Source organism: Anolis carolinensis, chromosome 5, assembly GCF_035594765.1.
Source record: "Anolis carolinensis isolate JA03-04 chromosome 5, rAnoCar3.1.pri, whole genome shotgun sequence".
NCBI lineage: Eukaryota > Metazoa > Chordata > Lepidosauria > Squamata > Dactyloidae > Anolis > Anolis carolinensis.
In genome coordinates, this window is record NC_085845.1 from 82,821,556 (window position 1) to 82,847,570 (window position 26,015).

The 26,015-nt window shown below is 37.7% G+C and overlaps 1 protein-coding gene across 1 annotated transcript in view; it reads right to left on the reverse strand.

Annotated features, from left to right (window-relative positions):
• The window catches only part of ergic2 (ERGIC and golgi 2), a 37,877-nt gene that overhangs the window by 6,086 nt on the left and 5,776 nt on the right, over positions 1-26,015 (reverse strand). The window contains exons 2-12 of the mRNA XM_003221461.4: positions 24,736-24,806; positions 20,702-20,847; positions 19,309-19,417; positions 14,185-14,231; positions 11,265-11,335; positions 10,132-10,172; positions 8,501-8,602; positions 7,518-7,613; positions 5,178-5,233; positions 3,305-3,403; positions 1,391-1,488 (exon numbers count right to left, since the gene is read on the reverse strand). Of these exons, the coding sequence (XP_003221509.1) occupies positions 1,391-1,488; positions 3,305-3,403; positions 5,178-5,233; positions 7,518-7,613; positions 8,501-8,602; positions 10,132-10,172; positions 11,265-11,335; positions 14,185-14,231; positions 19,309-19,417; positions 20,702-20,807 (825 nt within the window). The 5' untranslated portion in view covers positions 20,808-20,847; positions 24,736-24,806. The remainder of the gene's footprint in view (positions 1-1,390; positions 1,489-3,304; positions 3,404-5,177; positions 5,234-7,517; positions 7,614-8,500; positions 8,603-10,131; positions 10,173-11,264; positions 11,336-14,184; positions 14,232-19,308; positions 19,418-20,701; positions 20,848-24,735; positions 24,807-26,015) is intronic.

Consider the following 26,015-nt stretch of genomic DNA (forward strand, 5'->3'; position numbering starts at 1 on the left):
TAATACAGGAAATTTTTCTCAAAAGTCGGAGGGTCATCTTATAAGCCGGGTGTCGTCTTATAGGGCAGGTGCTGAAACTTCCAAGCCGGACTGGAGAATCTGTGGTAACCGCATATGGTGGGGGGAGCTAAAAAAACAGCTGAAAGCAGCAAGGGTGGCGCTGTATAAGTATGGCAGAAGAAAGTCCACTTACCAGGATTCATGGAAAGAAGTAACTTAATGCGGTCCCGATGATGAGGTAAGGGGGTGCCTTACCAGGAAGGTGTCAGTTAAGGGCGGAGCAAGCTGCAGGCATCCGGGATGCCCGGAGTATGAAAAAAAGAGATAGAGCAGCGCTGTGCCCAGAAAAACATGCCTCTTTCACCCGTCTGGTCCACCCTTCTATCCTACCATACCTCCTTATCTGCCTCTCAGATCTCGCTCCTGAGGATTGCAGTGAAGCGGCGCAGGCACGCATGTATGAGATCTGAGAGGCAGAGAAGGACGGGCCAGACAGGTGAAAGAGGCATGTTTGTGCTACTGCTCTTTATTTGGTGTGCATTGGAGGAGAGGTAGTCTTGTATGGCGAGTATATCCCAAACTCTATATTTTAACTGGAAAAGTTGGGGGTTGTCTTATATGCCCAGTTGTCTTATACGCCGGAAAACACAGTAGTTGGACAAGAAGGCAATTAGAAATAAAATCTTTGAAATGGATGTATCTGACAACTTGCGGACTAGGAAACATCAGGGTTTCACTACTTGGTGCCCTCTATTGAAGAGTGACCAATATTGTCAATAATACCTTCAAGACTTAATGGGTGTAACCTTTAGAAAAGCATTTACAGCCCTGCACTTCCAAACAATGCCATCAGGCTGGCAAGAGGGAAGATATAGAGGGATCCCTCATGCCCAACAACTTTGTATTTGTGGGTCAGGGGAAAGAGAAGATTTAATATACCATCTGTTACATTGCCTGTGACTTGTTAGTGGATTATTCAAAAAATATAACATTAAAGGTTGCCACATTTGTAGTCACAGCCCAAACAATCTGAGCAGTGGAGACTAGAAATAGAAATGGAGAGTTTGGGATGATACAAATGAGACATTGTTATTGTTATCATGTAACTGCTACTGTAATTTTAAAGAGCCAGTATATAAAATAAGTTTTAATATTTATATTGGAAAGTGTTTTTTGTACTTTTAAAGGTTGTGTATTATTTGATGTCATAGCCTATCACTGGTAGAATAAACAATTCAACAACTCAATGACCCACAGGACTCCATAGCATTGAACCAAGGCAATTAAACTGGATTCATTTTACAGCATAGATGCATTCCAGGGTTTTCTTTTCCATTTCTGGAAGCTTTGGTGATCTAACACCTTCAATTGTTCTTTAATAAACACTTACCCTTTCTGTCACTGAGAACTGATGGGTTTCTGCTGAAATTTTGTGCGTGTGAAGCTTTGTTGGCACCACTGTAATAAAGTACTGGAACATCTGGTTGTCTGATAGAAAAAGAATGCAAATAAAAACAAAGTCACCATATTGAATTACGGTCCAACATCGGCAGAAAGGTATCTATACTGCAACTGAAAAAATAGGCAATATACTATACTATAAGAGGGAAAACCTGGACCCATTAATTTATTGTTAGTGACATTTGTATCCTGCCTTTCTTCTACTGAGCTCAAGGAGGTACTTTTCTCCTCCCCTTGTTATCCTCACATCAAGCCCATGAGATAGGCTAGGATGGGAAAGAATGACTGACCAGTGCATTTCACAGTTAAAAGAAGACTTTAATCTGGAGCTCCCAGATCCCATTCAAACATTGTAAGACAGAGTTAGGCAATCTTGGAAGAACCAGAACCCAATTTTCCAGTCCAGGATCCACCACAGAGTGCACTATCCCAAGATATCTCAAATTACAAGCCAATATTTGTTTTCAGGGACGCAATTTATGCACAATTCTTTGGGGGGGAAGGGGAGGCAATTTGGGTGTGTGTGTGGCAAATATGGCTCAATCTATTTGAGTCCCAGTCTGAGAGAAAAGATAGGATGTAAACAAATAAAAGGATGGATGAATGGGACATAACACCCAACCCTTCTCTAACTAATGGTGCTACAATTTAAGGTACATACATACAGTACAATCGGTCCTCTACATTCACTTGAGTTAGGGACACAGGACCCTCAGAAAAGCAGAAAACCACAAGTGATGAAAGTGTGATTTTTTAAACATGAGAAAACACTTCTCTAGGAACTTCTAAGTCTTCCAACATGACTCTGTGTTCAACTTCTGCTGGAAGCTGATAATAGAATCACACTGAAGGACATTCAGATTCCTAGAGAGGTATCCTAGAGAGGTATCTAGGTATCCTAGAGAGGCCCGGGCTGTGGCGCAGGCGGGAGAGCAAGCCAGCTGCAATTAACTGCAATGAATCACTCTGACCAGGAGGGCATGAGTTCGAGGCCCCTCGGAGCCTATGTTTGTTTGTCTTTGTTCTATGTTAAAAGGCATTGAATGTTTGCCTATATGTGTAATGTGATTCGCCCTGAGTCCCCTTCGGGGTGAGAAGGGTGGAATATAAATGCTGTAAATAAATAAATAAATAAATAAATAAATAAATATATCTAGGTCCTCCAGCATGACTGGAGGAAATTGGCCATAAAGTCACACCAAGAGCTTCCTAGATAGAACATTTTAAAAATAAAATCAATTTATTAAACATTTTTAAAAAGTAAAATAAAATCCATGAATAATCAAATCTGCAGAAGCCAAAACTGCAAACATGGAGGGATATTTATATATTAAGAGTATACATTTCCCACTTGGAGGCAATTGAGGCCCCTTCTACACTGCCACATAATCCAGATTATCAAAGCAGATAATATAATATGGATTATATGTCAGTGTAGAAAGGGCCTGAAAGAGTTTTCTTTGCTATGGCACCCCACTTATGTAATGCTCTCTCTATATAGGCCTGACTGGTGCCAATGTTAATGCCATTTTGATGACAAGTTAAAACATGGCTATCATTGGCATCCCTTTACACTGTTTTAACTGGTCTCATTGGTAAGTTATTTAACATAATTACTGTTAATGATCTTAACTGAAATTACTATATGCAGCCCTGATATCTTTGGACAGAGGGTGGGATTTAGAAATTTTAATTGATAAAAATGCAATCAAGGCAAATTGACAGAATATCCAAACACTTACATTAAATAATAGCTCATCATAAGGCAAAAGCAAATGAAAAACAGTAACAAATTCAACAGAACATCTACAGTAGACACTTTTATGCTGGGAGCACAACTTACGGTCAGACGCAACCTTTTCAGTACCATCTAAAGGATTAATAATCCCTGGTATGAGTTCACCAAAAGACAAATGATCTATTCTGTGGGAGAAATTGTATGCTGAAAGAGACAAAAATAACCAGAGATACAAAATTTACAAGCTGGCTTAGGTTGACCAGAGAACCTTAAGTTCTATATCAGTTTCATTCTTTCATACCAATAAGGTTTTCAATCAAGGAAAAAAAGCATCTGTTATTGCAACAAGCACATTTTAGAATACTGATTTTCTTTTTGTTTAAATATAACATTATCATATGAACCACAGGTTTAAAAAATCTATTATGTTTGTCTTGAGACAGAATAACATCCTTATGAGGAATGACCCAGGGAGCCAGCTGCATTAGTTTGGAGGAGAAAGGCTAAGAAGAGACATGACAGTCATTTCTGGGAAGGGGAATAAAGCCTCATAAAAGGGGAGGAGACCAAAAGAGGGACATAACCAGTATCCTATACATTCTTGCTCCACTAAATCTAGTTTCACCTATAGGTCTAGACTGGCCCAATGCTCAAGGGCATGAAGTATTAATATGTACAGTTTTTTATGATTCATAGACCCATCAGTGCCCAAACAGTCGTTAATACATTTTCCCATCTCAGGAGAAGTACACTGTCAAGTTTACTATACATGGTTTCAAGTAATACCCCTATCCGAGGTTATTTTCTTTCCCAGCCTTGTTGCCACTGCGAGGAATTTTGCCACTATGAGGGTCACCATGTGGCACTTGACCTCTAAAGGATATCTTACAATCCCCTGCAAGGATGGCTGGTCATGTGGGACACAACTGGATATAAAAGTTGGCTACGTTGCACTGTGTAACAGCTGCATTGCAATAAAATGTGTTCTATTGTTTCTACTTCATCTCCCTCACAGGGGCATAGTCTTTGGGAGTAAGGAATTCCAGACAGTCTGCCTCTTAGTAGCTCTGAGGGAAATACAGTAGAGTCTCGCTTATCCAACCTTCACGTATCCAACATTCTGTATTATCCAATGCAGTCTGCCTTTTAGTAATCAATGTTTTTGTAGTCGATGTTTTCAATACATTGAGATGTGTTGGTGCTAAATTCATAAATATAGTAACCACATTACCATGTACTGAACTACTTTTTCTGTCAATTTGTTGTAAAACATGATGTTTTGTAAACACATAATGTAATTTGATGTTTAATAGGAATTTCTTTAATTCCTCCTTATTATCCAACATTTTTGCTTATCCAATGTTCTGCTGGCCCATTTATGTTGGATAAGTGAAACTCTACTGTATATTTAATCTCACCTTTGTAAAGAATCTGTGATATTTGATCACTGTAAGGCTTTTTGGGTATTTGAATGTCTTAAATGGCTCTCTGTATGGTAAGTTTAAAACTCTGGAGGAGCATGGTGAGTTTGAGCAGGCTCTAAGCTCTGCCGGGGGTATTAATATGTTGTATCTCAAACATTTCCAAAGTAATAATAATAATAAGTTTATTTATACCCTGCTTCCATCTCCCCCGAAGGGGACTCGGGGCAACTCACAGATAATACCAGATAAAAACAATAACAATATAGAATACATGAATGAGCAAGAACATACGCAAATTATAAAATTTAAACATTAACCTCTAGAAATAAAAACACACTTAATAAAACATGGAATTAAAAACAGCGAGGTTATGCTAATATACTATATGAAGTGCACATTATAAAATTGTAAACTCAAGGTAACAGATAGAGTGCTACAGTTTCGTTGGAGATCAATTTGGGATGGGAGTACAAGATCATTTTAAGACAAGTAGATTTTAAACAACTATAAACAAAGAATAACGCTTCTATGCTAAATGAAAAGAGATGGCTTACATTCATGGCTCACAAGAGCTGCCAAGTGTGCATGGCCTCTTGGATGAGGAATTGCCCTGAAGGAGGAAGAAAACGAAGTTTCAAAATCAAAGAATGCAACAATGAAGAACCAGTTCAAATAAACAGCTAATAAAGTAAATCACCAGGTTCAATAAAACACTTAGTAAAGATATATCTCTGGTAATGAAGTAAATGCTTCTCGGGCACTAAAAATTTTGGTACAAGAGGCAGAACATGAGAAAAATAGGGAGAAAATTCTACATCATAGAAAAAAAAGCGAAAAAGAGTACAGCATGCTTCAGCCAGGTTTTTAGTCTCACGTGAAATTAAACAGCCAGATCAAGTCTTAAACAAGAAAACAAACCATTTTGAACCTTCTAGAGAACACTTGTGAGCTACTGTATTTTTTCAATTGTAAGATGTCTTTGATTGTAAGACACACCCAAATTTCACCATCAAAATAAAAATACATGAGATACACTTGCAATTCTAAGGCGCATCTCATTTTTAGAGATGTTTATATAGGAATTGAAGAAATACAGTACTTCCAAAATGCATTTTTCCCATCCACTTATTTTGGCAGTCAACTTCTTGAAAATGTTGGGGAGAGCTAGTGGGACTGAAATACCTGCTTTCTCCCTTTATCTTGATTTTGCTGTACATATATGCTCTGTAAAGGACTGCTATTGTTTAACTTGCCTGTTGTAGACAGAGTTACAGTAGGCTAAAGCCTATCTTTTCAAGTTCAGTATTTTATTTCATAGCTTGCTACAGACATTGTTTCAATCTGTCAATGAAAATCTGGCTCCTCAGACCTCTTTCATCTTCTTGCCAATGCTAACACTGCTAAAGTATTTTCAGTTTGACAGAGGAGGAGGAGGGGTTGGGTGAGTAAAAAATGGGTTCATAAAACGGATTTTCTTCATCAGAATCTTTGATAACCGAGTTATGCCTTTTTATACAGAGCACTATACAAACAAACTTCTCACATTCCTCTGTAGAACGCACAGAACAATATTCTATTCAAAAACCCAAATGGGTCAAAATTCAAGTGCATAAGGAAGTGAGACTATTTTGGATATTCTTATTTGACAGCAGCAAAACAAAGAATGCAACAATGAAGAACCAGTTTAAATAACAAGAAATGAAGAATTAAGAACATCAGAAAGCTATGACATTGGGGCAGAGGAGAAGTCTGGCACATACATCTGATCACCATTTAAAGCAGACATAAAACAATTATTGCTTGATCTCAGGTTAATAGAAAGTTAGGAAGCTGGAAAAAAAGAGGCTTGCTGAGAAAGAAACAACTTTTTAAAGTATAAGTTTTTTTAAAAAAAACAGTGTGCATTTATGAAATAAAAGGTAAGGGAACTGACAAAAATAAAACAAAGAAAAGCAAATATGAAAAAAATAGTTTGGGATAAACTTACGTACAGGTATGGTAATTCAATAAAGGCAGAATGTTCAAATTACACTATATAACAAAATTTGAAAAATATTCTGTTCCTGGTTTGAAAGCGTTATTTCCTGTTTATAATTGTGCGGTACTTACTTTGAAAGTAGTTATTAGACTCAAGAAATTTCATTTTGTGGCTGCCACAAACTAGGTTGAATTGTTTGAGATATTCATTGAAGAACTAGAGCAAAATATTCTGCAAGGTGTCCCGCAAAAATAAAGTTTTTGCAGTTTAATAAACTTTTTTCATGTTTTTTTATGATAGAACTAATTAGGAAATGATATTTATAACTTAGGAACAAAATATGTTTTGTTTTACTGATTGTATCCCTCCTCTGGGATCTTCAGATTCAGGACAAGCTAGGAGTATTTTAAGAATGAAAAGAACAGAAGATACAAAAAAATGGGGGAAATAGATATGGAGGAATAAATTTTGTTTTTCCGCAAAATAAAGGTGTGCCAGAAAGATGTTCTATTTAATACAACACTGATAGAACAAAACTGTTCTCTGCATCGATAACATAAGCGAGTATAAAACAAAAGACTGCCACAGTAACATAAAAGGTATGTAGCTGCAATTAAAGGCAACACAAACATAGGTGTGTGTATGCATTCACTGATGCTGATCCCAGTTAAGGTCCATCACTATCTTTTGAAGACCCCACTTAAACAAATAGCTGAAACCTATCTGAAGAAATTTGGGCAGATGTCCCAAATGTACTTACTAAATGATAAGTTCCACTGAACACAGTGGAGTTACTTCTAAGTAAATAGACGTTAAGACTGTCCTCTGATCCTCAAGAATGGGAAACCCAAAATCATGAGGAAGGAAAGGAGGACAGATTGATTGAGAGTGGTTTCAATAAATGAAATGAACATACTTGCCCACAGTTATGTGAAAGTTTCCTGCTACTTTATTAACATACAGATGCCCATGGATTCTGCAAGCATCTGGAGGCTGCAATGTATTGTCCTCCCTGTTGGAAGAAAGTAAACAAATAAAATAATAAAATAAAATAAATTGCATGCTTAACCTCAAGAAGAAGAAAAAATTATGCCATCAATCTGATCCATTTGGGGAAATGACCATAAAAGGACTAAATCACCTCTAAGAATATGAGTAGTGTTTGCTTTTTAAGGCATCCAGTTCAAGGATGAAAAGATGGTCTGCATACAAAGCATTTCCTATCTCCGAATGCATTTAATATAGATTCCAATCTCTAAAGACCAAGCACCACTATATAAATAGATAAACATGATTAAGGCACCAACTTGCTTACAAGTGCCTTAATTATATTTACTAATTTATAGCCTGACAGTTTGTAAAACACACCACAATGGGGAAAAGTCGGAACTCTAATGAAATTTAATTTAATTTAATGAAATAGCAATTTATGTTGTAAGTCAGTTAATTTTTGTCCCATCTTTTTCCTGATATAGGGACTCAAGGCAGCAATCTGAATGCCATGTACCATAAGCAATTCTGATTTATACTATAGCAAAGCATAAATCTCAGTCCTGAAGGAAACAGACATTTGATTACAATAGCACTGATCTAACAGTCCATATGGTGTAGTAGTTTGAGCATTGGACTCTGGAGACCAGGGTTCGAATCATTAGTTCGTCATGGAAACTCACTGGGTGTCACCTTGGGCAAATCACACTATTTCAGCCACAGAAGAAAGCAAAGACAACCCTGCTCTGAACAAATCTTGTCAAGAAAACTTTGTAATAGGTTTGCAACAAATCAGAAATAACTATAAGGTGCAACAAAGCACTAAACTCAAAAACAAGCATTCTCAAGATAATATCACATCATCAGACATCGTATCAGTTCATCAGAGATAAGTATTTGTCTTCTCACCTTGGTGGCAGTGCTGTGGAAGCACTTTTAAAAGCAGTTTTGAATATTACGTCTTGAAGAGAGTGTTCTTCTTGCAACCTGCTCTGAATGATCTGGAGCATCCTACAAATTGAACAGATGATTTAAAAAAATAGTTCAGTGCCTCTTACAGCAGCAGCCTAACATATACACCATAAATCTAGACAAAGGTTGGCCACCTCTCACATAGCTCAGGACAAGAACTACAGAATGGAGGATGTTAGCATTGAGCTAATGTGCACACAAGGCAAAGGCGTACAAGTTTGAAGCCACAACTTGCAGTTGTTTTTTTTTTTAAAAATTGAATAGAAGCTAATAAAACCTTTTCAGTTCCCGTGATTACACTCAGTCAACTACACAGCATCTGGATGCAATGGAGTCTCAAAGTCTTCCAAATAAATATTTATGATCAAATGCAAACCATGGACTTGGTTGCTACTTTTATGGATGTAGGGTTCTATCAGAGGTACGTCTCTTTTTAAAATGGCAAGGGGGTGGGTTGCCACAAAAAGTAGAGGAAAGGGTCCAGAAAGGCTACAGAAGAAACGCCCAAACAGTAAAACGGGAAATGATACAGCTAGGAAAGGATAGAACAGGAAAATCCAACAGGATGGTTTACAATTCTGCATATATGAGAAGAGAGAAACAAACACTGACATCTTTGTGGGCATGGGAAAAAAAGAAATGATTTTTTTCATCAGATGCACAAAACAGTTCCAAACAGTATTTTCCAAGAGAAAATATTCTTTGCTTCATTTCTGCTCCTTAGTCTTATTATCCAACATATTCGCTTATCCAACATTCTGCCGGGGTGTTTATGTTGGATAAGTTAAACTCCACTGTATATTTATAATCTTATATTATCTGCTTAGAACTGGATTATATGAGGCTCCTTCTACACTGCTGTATAAAATGCAGACTGAAGTGGATTATATGGTAATGTGGACTCAAGATAATCCAATTCTAAGCAGATAATATAAGATTATAAATGGGTAATATAGCTGTGTGGAAGGGCCTTGAGTCTACACTGCCATATAATCCAGTTCAAATCAGATAATCTGTATTTTATAGACAGTGTGGAAGAGGCCTGATTGAAGCGGATCTGGGCACCATTAAATGGCTTAGTGGGTTGCTAGGAGACAAAGTGGGCGGAGCTTAGCCTTCTAACTGGCAGCAATGGGAAAAAAAACAGTTATTCCTCTCCCTCCAATTAGGACTTTATTTTTCTTGTTTTTTTAATGTCTAAACACAACGGGGATGACCATGTCTTTTGTGACCAAGTTTCGTGGGTTTTGGGTGTTTAGTTTTGCTGTTTACTTTAAGTTAGAAATAGTCAGAACATTTTTATATATATAGATTATTTAAACTATCAAATTATGTCAAAGAGTTCTGAGCATTAAAACGTACAACATGTAAAGCCACAGCAATGAAAACAGATGATCAAAAATACATATGGGAATGACATAACAAAATGCCTTTGTGCATTATAAAACTTAATATTTCTTACTTATAACTTGAGACCTGGTAGCAAACAAATGCAAATAACATGTCCACATGCATGCAGGATTTTTCTTCCTACTCGTATACACATTACATTGTATTTGGAGTATTACCTTTGCCATTCTCTTTGCAAAGGACTTAGTTCAAATATTACCTGAAACAAACAAAGAAGATTAGCAATCCTAAAGACAAGATACTTTCCAATTTTCTACACATAATTGGTCACAACTATCCTTGGGCACATAGCATCAATTCTGTTCAGAGTTTTCTATAAGATCAAAAAATATTATCCTCTCCAAGACAAAATTTGAGATATACAAGTCTGCAGTCCAAGACAGCTCACTTCTGTCAATAAAACAAGACATTTTGATACCACAGTTCTCACTTATTTCACTTGAGTTCTATTGTTGACAGGACAGTTATTATTGCTTTTATAACTATTTGTTTTATACCATTTAAATTGCATTTTATTTAAATTGTATTACAGTAGAGTCTCACTTATCCAACCTTCACTTATCCAACGTTCTGTATTATCCAACGCAGTCTGCCTTTTAGTAGTTAGTGTTTTTGTAGTCAATTCTTTCAACACATTGCGATGTTTCGGTGCGGAATTCGTAAATACAGTAATTACTACATAACATTACCATGCATTGAACAGCTTTTTCTGTCAGTTTGTTCTAAAACATGATATTTTGGTACTTAATTTGTAAAATTGTAATGTAATTTGACGTTTAATAGGCTTTACCTTAATCTCGCCTTATTATCCAACATTTTCCCTTATCCAACGTTCTGCCGGCCCGTTTATGTTGGATAAGCGAGACTCTACTGTACTTATTTATTACAATACAGGGCATTGAATATTTGCCGCCCTGAGTCTCCATAGGGAGATGGGGCGGGATATAAATAAAGTTTTGTTGTTGTGGTTGTGGTTGTTGTTACTGCTGACAAAAAATAAAAGCCAGCAGGAGTCTCAAACTTTTTGCCTCCCAGGAGAAAGAGAGAGCCCTATCAGAAAACTAACAAAACGAAACAGTAGTTTGCGGAAAAGTCAGATACATAATGATAGTGGAAGTGAGAAACCTCTGAAATAAGCAATAAATCATATATAAATGAAAGGTTTTCCTGAGATACTGTATGTTGTGTCCCATTTCAAAACAAATTCAAGTAAACAAGGGGAAGATTTTGGGATACACTTTCAAAAACTCTGTATTAAACACCTTATACGAAGGAAATGGAATAAACGTACTGGTTCATAAGATAATCCGTCTGCAGAGGCAACCATTGTTTCCGCCAAATCCAGCACATCAGCGCCAATATCTGTTTCAAAAATTGAAATGAACCGGTAAGTACAGAAATAAGCCTGAAAAACTGATACCTGCTCTTTTGTAGCCTGATGATTTTTTTTTTATAAAAACCCTTTAATTTTGTTTTAATGGGATCTCAGTTTGTCACAGTCCTGCCTCACCCATGAAAGCTATTGTGAGACAGGAGCTTTCAAAACCAGCCAACTGCAGCACATCAACACAGAAGGAAGATAAACAACACATTTCTTTCTAATGAGCACTTTGGAAAGGTCAACGCTCCTTCTCAAACAACAGCATATTATGTTTCTTGTTGTTGCAGACAGCTGTCGGCATTTGTGATTAGCGAATAAGGATAGAAAATTGCACTAGTTCAACCGAAAAAAGGCTGCCAGTAGTCAATATAATGGCACCATTTCATTTCCTTCTTATTTATATATAGGCATAGCTACGGTTTTCAGTCTGCATCTCTGTTTTATTTCTTTTACTAGCTTGGGTACCTGGCGTTGCCTGGGTTATTTGAAAACGTCATTTTTTAAATTCTACAAAATACATAAGGTTGTGAGTGAACTACAACTCACATCATGCCAGGTTAACCCCGAGAATCTCCATCAGTACTTAAAAGTTTGTTATGTTGGGCAAATTTGCTCTAGATGCATCATTGGTGGGGTTCAGTGTGCTCTCTGGCTGTAGGGTAAACTACAATTCCTACTATGGTGAGTCAGACCCCTCAAACCCCTCCAGTAGGTTAAGTTAGTCATGGGGGTTCTGTGTGCCAAATTTGGTCCAGGTCCATCATCGGTGGAGGTCAAAGTTTCCCTGGTTGTGGGTGAACTACAAGTCCCAGAAAGGAAGGAGTTCCCCCAAACCCCTACAGTAATCTAATTTCAGCATGTCAGATATGTGTGCCAAGTTTGGTCCAGATCCATCGGTGTTTGAGTTCACAGTGCTCTCTGGATGTAGGTGTACTACAACTCCCCCAAATCAACGTGAAATTTCCCAAATATTTTTTGTTAGTCATGATAGAACCAATTAGGTAATGACATTTACATAGTTACATAGTGTAATTTGTGAATAAAGCAACTTTGCACTTAGACGTTTGGAACGCCCTAATGCAGGGGTCCCCAAACTTTTTAAGCAGAGGGCCGGTCCACAATCCTTCAGACTGTTGAGGGGCCGGATTATCATTTGAAAAAAAATACAAACGAATTCCTATGCATACTGCACATGTCGTATTTGTAGTGCAACAACAACAACAACAACGAAAGAACAATACAATATTTAAAAATGAAAACAATTTTAACCAACATAAACCTATTAGGATTTCAATGGAAAGTGTGGGCCTGCTACTGGCCAATGAGATAGTCAAGTTAATTAGGATTGTTGTTGTTGTTGTGTGCCTTCAAGTCATGTCAGACTTTGGCCGAGCCTAAGTCTAAAATTAATTATTTATTTACTACATTTATTTACTACATTTATATCCCACCCTTCTCACCCCGAAGGGGACTCAGAGCAGCTATATGTACATAAAATATATTATATTATTAGCATAACACAATATTAGCATTATACATTACTATATTGAACTATACCACTATACTATTATATAATATGTAATATATAACATATAATTAATATTATTATATGGTATTACTATTAGTATTATATTGTATAACATAAGATTATTATCAATATTATATGTATATACAATATATTATATTATTAAAACTGATATAAAATATTATATTATAAAACTGAGGGCGGGGGCCAGGTAAATGACCTTGGAGGGCCGCATCCGGCCCCCAGGCCTTAGTTTGGGGACCCCTGCCCTAATGTATTAATGATGCATTTACAAGTTCAAAAATAATATATCTTTTCCCAAGGGAAAGACAACGTTGTATTATTCCCTTTCTGAAGTAACATTAAAATACTGCCATTAAATTATATAGTTACTAGCTGTGCCCGGCCACGCGTTGCTGTGGCGAAGTATGGTAGTATGGGAAATAAAGTATTGAGGTATTGGTAGTAGTTAAGGTAAAGGGTAAAGGTTTTCCCCTGACGGAGTTTAGCCTTCTAACTGGCAGCAATTGGATAAAAACAATTATTCCTCTCCCTCTAATTAGGACTTTATTTTTCTTTTCTTTTTGTTGTATGAATGTAGAGGCATGGATGAGGGGTTGTGCTGACAAGTTTAGTGTTTCTGGGATGTGTAGTTTTGTTGTTTAGTCCTAGGCCGAAATTTCATTACCCTTTTATATATATAGATTCTAATATAGTAGAGTCTCACTTATCCAATATTCGCTTATCCAATGTTCTGGATTATCCAACGCAGTCTGCCTTTTAGTAGTCAATGTTTTTGTAGTCAATGTTTTCAATACATTGCAATGTTTTGGTGCTAAATTCATAAATACAGTCATTACTACATAACATTACCGTGTATTAAATAGCTTTTTCTGTCAATTTGTTGTCAAAACATGATGTTTTGGTGCTTAATTTGTAAAATCATAGCGTAATTTGACATTTAATAGGCTTTTCCTTAATCCCTCCTTCTCATCCAACATTTTCGCTTAGCCAATGTTTTGCTGGCCCATTTATGTTGGATAAGTGAGACTCTACTGAATTCAGAATTGATCTAACCAGCAGCCAAATAGTTTTTTGACCTGGCAAGATCACAAGACCCAGAAAATACATAGCACAATTCATAATAACCTCATAGTAAATGTGAGGGTTCATCATCCAAGAAAAAATATTATACATATGCAATAGGAAGATAAGATACCGTACTGTTCCATTACTGCTAAGCAATTGTGAACAATAATCTAAAACTGGAAAAAACAGAGAATTATATTGCAAGAGAATACTTACATTGACATTTCATTGCAACAGTAATGTCAATATTGATTCTTAATTTACTAGAAAAAGGAAAACATTTGTATAAGTCAATTGCAAAACATAATTGCTTATATATCACATGACATAAAATTCACATGTTTGAGATACAAGTACGTAACATATACTAAGAAAATTCACTAAAAGGTGAGGAGGTGAAGCTAGACAAACATTCCAATTTTAAAAGTATCCAACACTAAAATATATTAGTGATTATCACCAATTTCCTTCTAGTAAAGGTAAAGGTAAGTCTAGTCGAGTCCGACTCTGTAGGTGGTGCTCATCTCTATTTCTAAGCCAAAGAGCCGGCATTGCCCATAAACACCTCCTAAGTCATGTGGCAATACCTACTGATCTACTCACATTTGCATGTTTTCAAACTGCTAGGTTGGCAGAAGCTGGGGCTAACAGCGGGAGCTCACTCCGTCCCACGGATTCAAACCACCGACCTTCCGGTCAGCAAGTTCTGCAGCTTAACAGTTTAATCTGCTGTACTACCGTGGCCCCTAATTCCTTCTATATTTCATGAAACCTTCATATGTTTCAACAAATTGAGCTCTTAAATATTTTAGAAATAATTAAAAATAACTGGTATGTTATTTTAGCCCAAGGGATAGGTATTTAGGCTTCCTTACAACAAACTATTTGTATCCTAAGGGTAGAGCAATAATGTTGTCCTCTTGATTACTGCTTCTGAAACTGTGGGTCCCAACCCCAAATAGGTTCCCTTTAATTCTAAAAGAAATGGCAATGGTAAAAGGTTTCTGAATGCTACCTAAAAATTGACGTGAATGTTAGCAACTTGCAGTGTTCTCAGTGGACTCTGAAGAAAATGCTTCAGCTGTACTTTATAAAAAGGAAAATCAGTTTGTTTAGCAAGCCTTGCAAATGCTGATTAGCTATCAGTAAATGTTTGATACCTATTTTATATACCTATATACTTGGGGACATGAAAAAAATTATTTGGTTGAAAGGGATCACAAGTAGAAAAGGCTTGCTCTAGACCAGTGGCTCTCAACCTGAGATCCCCAGATGTTTTTGGCCTACAACTCCCAGAAATCCCAGCCAGTTTACCAGCTATTAGGATTTCTGGGAGTTGAAGGCCAAAAACATCTGGGAACCCCAGGTTGAGAACCTCTGCTCTAGATGTTGTAGCAGCCCATCATAGCTTTTTGACAGGAATACTGGTGGTTACAATTCAACATTTCCATGGCTCTCATCATAGCATAAACTGTGGGTCTGAGCCTATTTGTACAAACTATTGTTTGAAGTAGTGAAAATGTTGAGTCTCAACCATCCCAGATTGTTCCGCAAAGGTGAATGTTGAAGGATTGAGAAAAGAACAGTGCTTTTGCCAACATAAGTGCTTGATGAAAGTACCGTCTGCCCTCCAATTTCACATGTTAAACATTCATGAATTTTGTGTTGTCGAAGGCTTTCATGGCCGGAATCACAGGCTTGTTGTGTGTTTTCTGGACTGTATGGCCATATTCCAGAAGCATTCTCTACTGACGTATCACCCACATCTGTGGCAGGCATCCTCAGAGGTTGTGGGGTATATACAACCCTGTTCATGAATTTGATTGTTAATGAGTTTTATTCAATAACACTATGTAACAAAATATAAAAAAATTCTGTTCCTGGTTTGAAAGTTGTATTTCTTGTTTAATTGTGCAGTCCACACTTTGAAAGTAGTTGTTATACTCCAGAAACTTCATTTTTGTGGCTGCCACAAACTATGATAAGTTGGTTGAGACTCTACAAGATATTCACTGAAAAACTATAGCAAAATGTGCTGCAGGATGCCCCACAAAAACAAAGTTTTTGCAGTTTAATGACATGTTTTAATGACAACACCAATTAGAAAACGACACTTATAACCCAGGAACAAAAATCGTGTTACATAGTGCAATTAAATGGGACTTAAAACTGTACAGAAAACTTTCAATAATTTAGTAAGATGTAAATGCATAAAATAACACTTTGTATCCCTACTTTCCCATCCATCCCTGGTCACCTCACCACAGTCGCTTTCCTCCTTTCTAGTCTTGTAAGAAACCAGTCCCTCATCCCAATGTCCCATGGCTGCAGGACAGAGCTGATGCTTCAGATATGTTTTTAGCCCATAGATAGGAATATAGACCAAGACATCATCGTAGAACCAGAACTGTAGATAGTCATGTGGGCCCTTCACCCCAACCCCTATGAAAATGGAGGGCCAACTGTAGAGTATAGAGAGCATTTGCACTGGAAGAAGCACCCATTTTCTCCTCTACATCCTTCGTAGATTTCCGGAATTCATCTGGAGAACCTGTTGACTTTGGGCTCCAAGTCCAGTGATGTTCTGCTCCAAACTTTTATCAGTGGTTCTCAATCTGGGGTCCCCAGATGTTTTTGGCCTACAACTCCCAGAAATCCCAGCCAGTTTACCAGCTGTCAGGATTTCTGGGAGTTGAAGGCCAAAAACATCTGGAGACCCCAGGTTGAGAAGTACTACTTTTATGCACAAAGCCTGACAAATACCCAATGTTTCCAGAACACTGTATTTAAATAGCAAGCAAAGAGAGAGGGTAAGCATTTCCCTTGGGCAGCTATTAATACAACCGGAGTCAATCTTGAAAAAACCAACGCTGCTTGTAAGAAGCCTTAATTAAGCTAGCTGAACATGAACAGCTTAATTTGTTTCATCCTTAATTGCATTCGCATCCTTAAGAGGATGTAAAGCAAGGAAGCAGGTTTGACTTTCTATTTAAAGAACCATACACTTTCAGGCAAATGTGCCACTTTCAGCCCACTCTGTATATGTTTGCAAACATTGAAAGAATCACTGTCTGAAACCCACTCTGGCAATAATTCCTAAAATATGTGATTTCTGGGTCTACCAGATCCTGAGATATCACAGTAATTGTTAAAATGTCCGAAAGAAGACTTAAATGAATATAGAGCTTCAGTTAGGGCTGGAAATAGTAACACTTTCATACCCTCATGCAATTTTGGTAAGAGTGACAGTGGCAATTTTAACTAATAGAGAGAAGAAACTGTGTAAGATTGCTTTTTACCCTGGGACTTCCTCCTAAGGGGTTGAACATCTGAAAATCCACAAGATATCTGTTATTATTATCCCAGGGAATAAAGCCATCAATGTCTTCTAGCAATGATGATGATGTATTGCCTTCATTATCACAGGCAATCAGCCTCTCAACAACAATTACTGAAGAACGTATATTGGAAGCTGCTATTGCACTCATGTCCAACTTGCAGGCCTCCCAAAAGCATCCGGTTGTCCTCTATGTGAGCAAAATGTTGGCCTAGAAAGGTCTTTGGGTTTGATCTAGCATAGTTCATTTTCTTAGCCTGATGCACTTTGCCCAATTGTCTCCATGACAACCAAGCAAGGAGCCAAATACACAACACATCTTGTTCATGCGTTATTTTCCAAAACATTAAGATCGCATCAGCTTCCAACTGAGTGCCGTGAAAGTTGATGGCTCCCCAAAGCAACAGAAACAACAGGGAAGGGCATGATAAAGAAGTTCATAAACGTGGGCACAATCATAAACACATAAACAAAATCCCAACTTGAATGATAAAACAGAGACCTGATTCAGCGACTGGAAACAAGTCGCAAACTACGTTCTCTCCTACTCTGATAGGAATTCCTTGGGAATTCCCGGCAAGTTTTACTCATGATTAAAAATGTGTATTTAAGAGTTACTAAGCATTAGATGTTGATAACATTAACCTGAGCTTGGCCCTAAAATCTTCAGTAAACAAACTCAAACTGACAACACATTAAAAGGTTTGGGAAGAAGGAGAAAGTCTTTAATTGGTATTTCTTGGCAGGGTAGAAGCAGGTCAGTCTGGAGATAGACTGTGTATGCACGTCTTCAAGAAGCCTGCCAACTTATAGAAACCCTATGAATTTCATACCTAGTTTTCAAGACAAGGAACAATGCATCAGATATTCTGTTTTAAAGAGGACAATCAGAATTATGAAGCAAGCCTAGAAACACAGCCTTTGTGATGGTTTATATCGGCCCGTAAAGCTTTTTGGGCAATGGTTCTCAACCTGGGGTCCCCAGATGTTTTTGGCCTTCAACTCCCAGAAATCCTAACAGTTGGTAAACTGGCTGGGATTTCTGGGAGTTGTTGGCCAAAAACATCTGGGGACCTCAGGTTGAAAACCACTGCTTTAGAGGAAGAATTCCAACTTGAAGGACCACACAATCCTGAAAGCCTTCTTCATTCCTTAGTTATATGGGCAGCAGTCTCTGCCTTAAGCAACAAAGATGGATCAACAATATAGATAGATTTTATGGAACACAAAAATCCCAACAGTATTCAACTCTTTTTTAAAAGAGGAGGGTTATGTGTAGTGCAACCCACATCTGTGGAGTATATGTTTCCAGAATTTGTGTGGATACATGAAACAGCAGATACCAGCAAACTCTATTGAAAAGGATTTGTGGTCAAGAATACTATAGAATCACATTGGAGGAGCTCAATGTAGTAAATCACATATTTTGTCAGATAAATTGTGGATATGGGGGTTGCACAACTCATATGAAAATATTTCCATATGGCTGGAACACATATTGGTTCCTACAGTATTACCAGAAATCATGTAGCCAGGGAGGTTGAAAGAAACATAGGTAAGAAGGCAAATAGGTAACATCAGAAAAGTGATTGCCTGACCAATTAAATTCTATTTTTCTGGTTTGGATTGAGTGGAATAGAAATCAGCCACTCAGAAATTACTCCCACACAGTCAGAGTAACAAATGCATGCAAGCAAATCTGTTATTATTACTCCCGGCTTTGAACAGATTGGACCCTTCATAAATACGCTGGGATTTTCCCACTCTCTGCTATATTCTATGGCAAAGGCAAGCATGTTCCTTCTAACTGTTTGCCTCATGAGATAGATAATAACTTTGTTTTCCAGCTTCTCAAGTACATGGGCGTTGGCATTATAGTACACCAGAGATTAAATGGAGATGTGTAGGTTAATGCCTCAAGGCAGGAAAGATGTGTTCTGAGAAAATAAAAGAGCACACAATCAACACAAGATCTGAAATAGCAAATGAGTGGAACAAATTACCTAGTGAAGTCCTTATCTACTTCATACTCATATTTCATCCAGGTATCTCGATATACTGTAAACTCCATTATGGTTAAGAGGGCCATCGTGGTAAATGCTATTAAAGAAACTGAGGAAAAGCCAACAGAAAGAAAAACATACATACAGTGTCAATGGAGCGTATTCACGAGAGGAGAAAAGATATTGAGTGTACATTTTCAATTACCACACATTAATACACCAAGCTATTCAGTCTGATTCAGTCTTTACATAACACGGCACTCTACAAATTCCTCAATCAGGATAAAGTGTGGTCTGTAAGTCACATGTGGCCCCCAGGGTTATTTTTGGTTCCTAAGGCTCAGTTTCTTTAAATGTTTGCTCCAAAGGGAATGTGTGTGTTATTTTCACTATGGCTTTGGCCCTTGGGCCTGTTTAGACCCATGACAAGCCAGCTTCTAAAACAGAGAGTGAACCAGAATTCATTTCTGCAAAAAAGGTCTCTCATTCACATAAAATAGGGGGTGGCTAGAAAATATTGTTGTTGTTGTTGTTGTTGTTGTTGTTGTTATTATTAACGATATTTCTGTCCCGCCTTTCTCTACCCCAAAGGGGACTCAAGGCGGCTTTACATAAAAAGCAGCTATTCGATGCCTTGACAACAATACAGCATTAAAAGACATGTAAAAGAATAATAGAATACAAGTAAAAGAATTTAAAACAGTTAAAAACCATAAAATCATAACTGATCACATAATTCAAAAGCATAACCCAATATGGCAAAAATGTCACTATATCTGTGGACATATACAGTCTCTCTGCATATGTACAATAATTTTCTGCTTCACATGGAACTTCTCAAGCTACTTTGCATGAAAGATTGAGAGGATCTACTCAAACAGCTGGCACCAATTGAGTAGTTGTTGTAGCATCAGCTTCATAGCCAACCAAAACAAGGCAGAAGATCAACAGTACTAGTACCACCCCATACAAGAAGGACTGTTTTTCTTTAAGCTGTCTTTTTTTTTAAATACTATTACTAAGTTTAATCCAAGATTGCTGATCCAGACCTGTGTTGCCATTCTCTGCCTCAGGATGAGAACTGAGAATGGAAAGAACTCTTGACTCAAGCCACCGCCATACAGAGGAAACAAGATAAAAGTAGGTGATGTTTTTGAGTGCTAACAATTTAGATGTTAATAAAACAAACTACAACCATATGGATGTGTTATGAGAAGTTTGAAAATCTCCGTGCTACACCTTTCTTGCTTGCTCACTATCACGGCTTAGTAAGGTAAACATTCAATAGTGTCCCAGCTTGCAAGATCTTTTTTCCTGACAAATGCTCACTGCATGCAGTCTCATTCACCAGACTCAATAGTCTAGAGACAGAAAAGCCCATTGGGAAGCTTACCTGTTCCTCCACTTGCTGAAGTCTCTATGTAGCTTTCAGGAACTTTAGGGAAAGCATCCAGCTCTTTCATTAAATTCAAGGTCTTCTTCCGATTCAGTCGCCTCATCTTCAGCAGGTCCCTCAATGTCTTCCTTCATATATTCACTCTGCATTTAAGAGAGCACCATTCAAATGTACTACAAATGACAAATAAACCTCTTGAGTGCTGAAACAGAACTCACCACATAGAACAGCTGAAATTAGGGACCTCATCCCATAAAGGTGGCCTTCCATTTCCAAAGGAAAGGGAGAATTTAACAATATATTGTTGAACACTTACATGGCTGGAATCACTGGGTGGTGGTGGTGGTTGTATTATTATTATTATTATTATTATTATTATTATTATTATTATTATTATTATTATACATCCACACCTGCCTACAACAGACAAGAGTTCTTTCTCCCACTCTGGATCTTCTACAGATATATAAACCTCCCTTGCCTAGTTTCCAACATACTACACACCTCTGAGGATGCCTGCCACAGATGTGAGCGAAACGTCAGGAGAGAAAGCTTCTGGAACATGGCCATACAGCCTGAAAGACTCACAGCAGTCCAATTTAACAATAGTTTCCATCCTGCCTTAAAATCCAACAGTTCCATCCCATCTTAAAATACCTGGTTTTGCTGTTTCAGTGAGCAAGGAGAGCACTGGAGTCAACTCCTCCCTGACTCCACAATCCTCCCATTTCTATACACGTTAAAAATGGAATCACATGGGCAAATGCTGGAAGAAGGCCTGTGGGCTCTGTGGGACTCTGTTTTTAAAGTTAATAGAAACGGTAAGACTTGTCTGATTAGGCCGCAGGTAATGAGTTTATTAGAAAACACCCTGGAGTATAAAAAAACTTTAGATGAATCAAGTTACTGAATTGAAAATGTCTCTCACCTGAGGTTACTGCAACATTTTCTTAACTTTCTATTGCTGCTATAATCGAGAAGGGAAACTGTGGCCCTACTGATGTTAATGAACCAATCCTTCCATCATTCCGAATCACTAGCTACATTACACTATGTAACAAAATTTGAAAAAAAATATCTGTTCCTTGTTTGAAAGTGTCATTTCCTGTTTAATTGTGTGGAACTTACTTGGAAAGTAGTTGTTATATTCCAAAATTTTTGCTTTTATGGCTGCCACAAACCATGTTGAATTGGTTGAGACTCTAGAACAGAGGTTCTCAAAGTGTGCTCCGGGGAACCCTTGGGGCTCCATCAAGCATACTAAGGGTCTCCATGGTTTCCTCCTCCTCTTCCATCCCCCTCTCCCTCCAAGCTTTTCTCTTCTTCCTGCTCTCCCCTCCCCTTGCCTCCCTCACCCCCAAAAGCCTTTTCCCCTCACCGTCTTTGCTTCCAAAACCCTGGGTCCCCCTGGGGGAGAAGAGCGGCATATAAATAAATAAATATTTCCCTCCCACCGCTCAGGGCCCTGGGGTTGCTCCTATTATTATTATTATTATTATTATTATTATTATTAAGGCTGGATGGCCATCTGTTGGGGGGTGCTTTGATTGTGCTTTTCTTGCATGGCAGAAGGGAGTTGAACTGGATGGCCCCTGGGGTTCCTGCTATTATTATTATTGATTCTAGAAAGGTTGCTCCTATTATTATTATTATTATTATTATTATTATTATTAGAAAGGCATGGCAGAAGGGGGGTGAACTGGATAGCCTCCGGAGTCTTCCACTAAAATACTCTTAAGTTTATGTTGGTTAAAATTGTTCTTCATTTTAAATATTGTATTGCTCTTTCTCTCCTTTTCCTTTTCCTTTTTTGCACTACAAACGAGATATGTGCAGTGTGCATAGGAATTTGTTCATTTTTTAAATTAGTTCACACAAACACTCTCCATCCATCTGCCACTATCCCAGCCCGTTCATTTTAAAACACAATCTGTCAAAAAGTTTGCCCATGTCTGACATATATACATTATATTTAATATACATTATAATATATAAATATTCCTTAGGGTTGCACAAGAATCTTTTGCTTCAAAAAGGGCTATGCAGCTGAAAAAAGTTTGAAATCCCTTGCTCCAGAAGATATTCATTGAAAAAAAAAACAACAGCAAAATGTGCTGCAGGATGTCCCGCAAAAAAAAAAAAAAAGGTTTTTGCAGTTTAATAAATTTTCCCATGTTTTTATGATAGAACAAATTAGGAAATGGTATTTATACCCCAAGAACAAAACAATGTCACATAGTGTTATGGTTCTCCTATTTTAATCTGAAAATTTCAGTTTGCAGTTTTCTGAAGCTCCCTTCCCTAATAAAATGAAGTTGTGATGTCAGTTGCAATCAGCAATGAAGATACATTGGTATGTGCAGCATCTCACTTCAAGCAAATTTTGTGAGAAATGCTTGCCGAAAGAGGAAAGTTTTAGGCAGTCAGCAAAAAATGCGGACAAATATATCTCACAGGCTAATGCATCACACAGAATGCGCAAACAAATGTACTCAAATCAAAGTCAGAGCACAAATAGTAGATCGTAAGGTTTAGGCAGGATGGTAAAGGAGGAGGTGGAACCTCAAGTAACCTGGGCCTGAGCCATTTAGAGATAGCATACAATACTTTGGTTTTGACAAGAAGCAAGTGGAATTGCTGTTACATCATCTGAGATAAACAAAAGTCCATCTATTCATATTGGCTATCTGGACTTCCAAATGAAAAGGTGGGTCCAAAAATGTCCTCAAATTCAAAGGGGTGTGTGATCCATTCAAAAAGAGACTAAATTGCTATTCCAGTGCCTCCCTTTATGAAGCCTTGAGGTTATGCTTTTAGAAAACAAGCACACACAAAAGCCAAAACAAAACAGGGTTAAGCAACTGTGACCCTCATGTTTCTGAGCTACAATTCCAAGAAACCCAAAATAGCAGTCAATGGTAAGGATTATGGCATCTGAAGTCTAACATAATCTGAAGCACAAGCAGTAATACACTTGGGTATTACAAATCTGCCCTGCAGATAGGTTTATTTCCAATCCAAGAAACTAATGGGAAGAAAGGAGCCAGGGCTGCATACAAGAACAACACTGACTGTTAAATGCTTCCCTTATTGTCTCCAGATTTCCCCCTCTGCCAGTACTTCACTCTCCTCCAGCATTGATAGTAGTCATCATATGTGGATTTGAAACATTTTTGGTCAATCTAAAATGTGATTCGGACTTAATATACCTTGACTAGTCTACAAGTTGGATGTCCACCATATATGCATTCAGACAATAACACTCTGTAACATGATTTTTGTTCCAGGGTTATAAATGTCATTTTCTAATTGGTTCTATCATAAAAACACGAAAAAGGTTTATTACATTGCAAAAACTTTGTTTTTGTGCGACATCCTAGAGCACATTTCCTATAATTTTTCAATGAATCTCTCGAGTCTCAACCAGTTCAACCTAGTTTGTGGCAGCCACAAAAATGAAGTTTCTGGAGTAGAACAACTACTTTCAAAGTAAGAACCGCATAATTAAACAGGAAATAATACTTTCAAACCAGGAACAGAAAAAAATTCAAATTTTGTTACATATTGTAGTGTTATGAAACACTTTTTGAAGATTCCTCCTACAATGTAGGCTTTTAAAGAATAATGTTTTTAAGACTGAGTCAGGAGGTTATGTATTTTAAATAGGTTCTTGGCAGTTTTAATTGTTTTAGTGTTTCTTTTTAAACAATGTTCTATTTTAATGTTTGTAATCTTTAGGTTTTATATTGCATATTGCATTGTTTTTAGTCTCTGTTAAGACAAAAAGTGGCATTCTCCTCCTCCTCCTCCTTTCTTCCAATTGGTTTTACAATCCAAGAAGCATCCCGCCATCTCCAGTGTGCCAGGAATTATACATTTGCCTTTCTCATTTACAGATTCAAAGCAATGATAAAAGCAATTAACTTGAAATTTCTCTAGAAATTTGAAATTATTACGGTAACACCCAAAAAACAATTTCAGTCAAGCACAGTTTTAAAAAGTAAAATGTCCTTGTATATGAATTATCTTACCTTGATCTTCTGTTCTTCTAACAGCTATTCAGTAGTGAGGAAGAAGCACAGTAGGGTCATGGGCAGAGCATCTGAAGCAAGAAAAGAGCAAAATCAGTCCATTAGGGAAACTGTAAAGGAGCAAGCAGATAAGCCTTTGAAGGAAAACATTCTGTTTCACTTTCTTCTTGCATTTAGAAATGCAACTTTCTTGAATAATATACCAAGGAGAACTGGAAAGATGGTTATCTGACAAAAGAAATGCTGAAGTTGGACAAAATAGAATTACAAAAAGTGCAAAAAAAGGGAGACCAGGGAAGTTCAAGAGAGCAAAGGCGAAGAGAAGATATTTCAGAAGTAGTCAGAGAGAGAGCAAAAGAACTCAGTTGTCATATTTAGGACAGCTCTGTGGAAGTCTTGAATCGATCAAGTGTATTCTGTCAATGAATTACTTGTGCAGTTCTTAATTCTAACGAATCCTTTAATGGGTAGATTAATTCTTGGATAAGTAAATGCTTTAAAGGACAATAACAATTTTTCTTTATCAGACACAACATATTGTAGTCTCATTTCGTATTCAGTGTTGCTTGAAAATGGCAGTTATAACATGAACCAACATGTCATAACAATATGGCTAGTGCAAGACATCAATACCCTTCTCCTATACTCTTGAGACTTCTGCCCTTGCGCTTTGCTACTCTGCTGCTGAATAAACATGTCCTGTGTGGTATACATCACACCACGTTAAAACAGTGGATGTGGCTCTTAATGAGACATGCTGAATTATCACAGGATGTCTACACCTCACACCACTGGAGAAATTATACTGTTTAGCCAGCACTACACCACCTGACATCTGCCGGGAAGTAGCAGCCAGCAATGAAAGGACCAAGGCATTGATATCTCTGGCCCACCCCTTGTTCAAGTATCAGCCAGCACGCCAATGCCTTAAATCAAGAAATAGTTTTCTAAGATCTCCAGAGATACTTGCAGGAACACCTCAGCAAGCGAGAGTCCAAAAGTGGCAGGCTAAAACCCAGAACATCAATCAGTGGCTGACGCTGGATGAGAAACTCCCTCCTGGGCACACAGAAGACTGGGCAACTTGGAAGACACTGAACAGACTGCACTCTGGCACCACGGGATGCAGAGCCAACCTTAAGAAATGGGGCTACAAAGTGGAGAAGAGCAAACCACAGACCACCTATTACAATGCAGTCTGAGCACATGCACCATGGAGTACCTTCTTACACCAACACCAGAGGCGCTCCAAGTAGCCAGCTACTGGTCAAAGGACATTT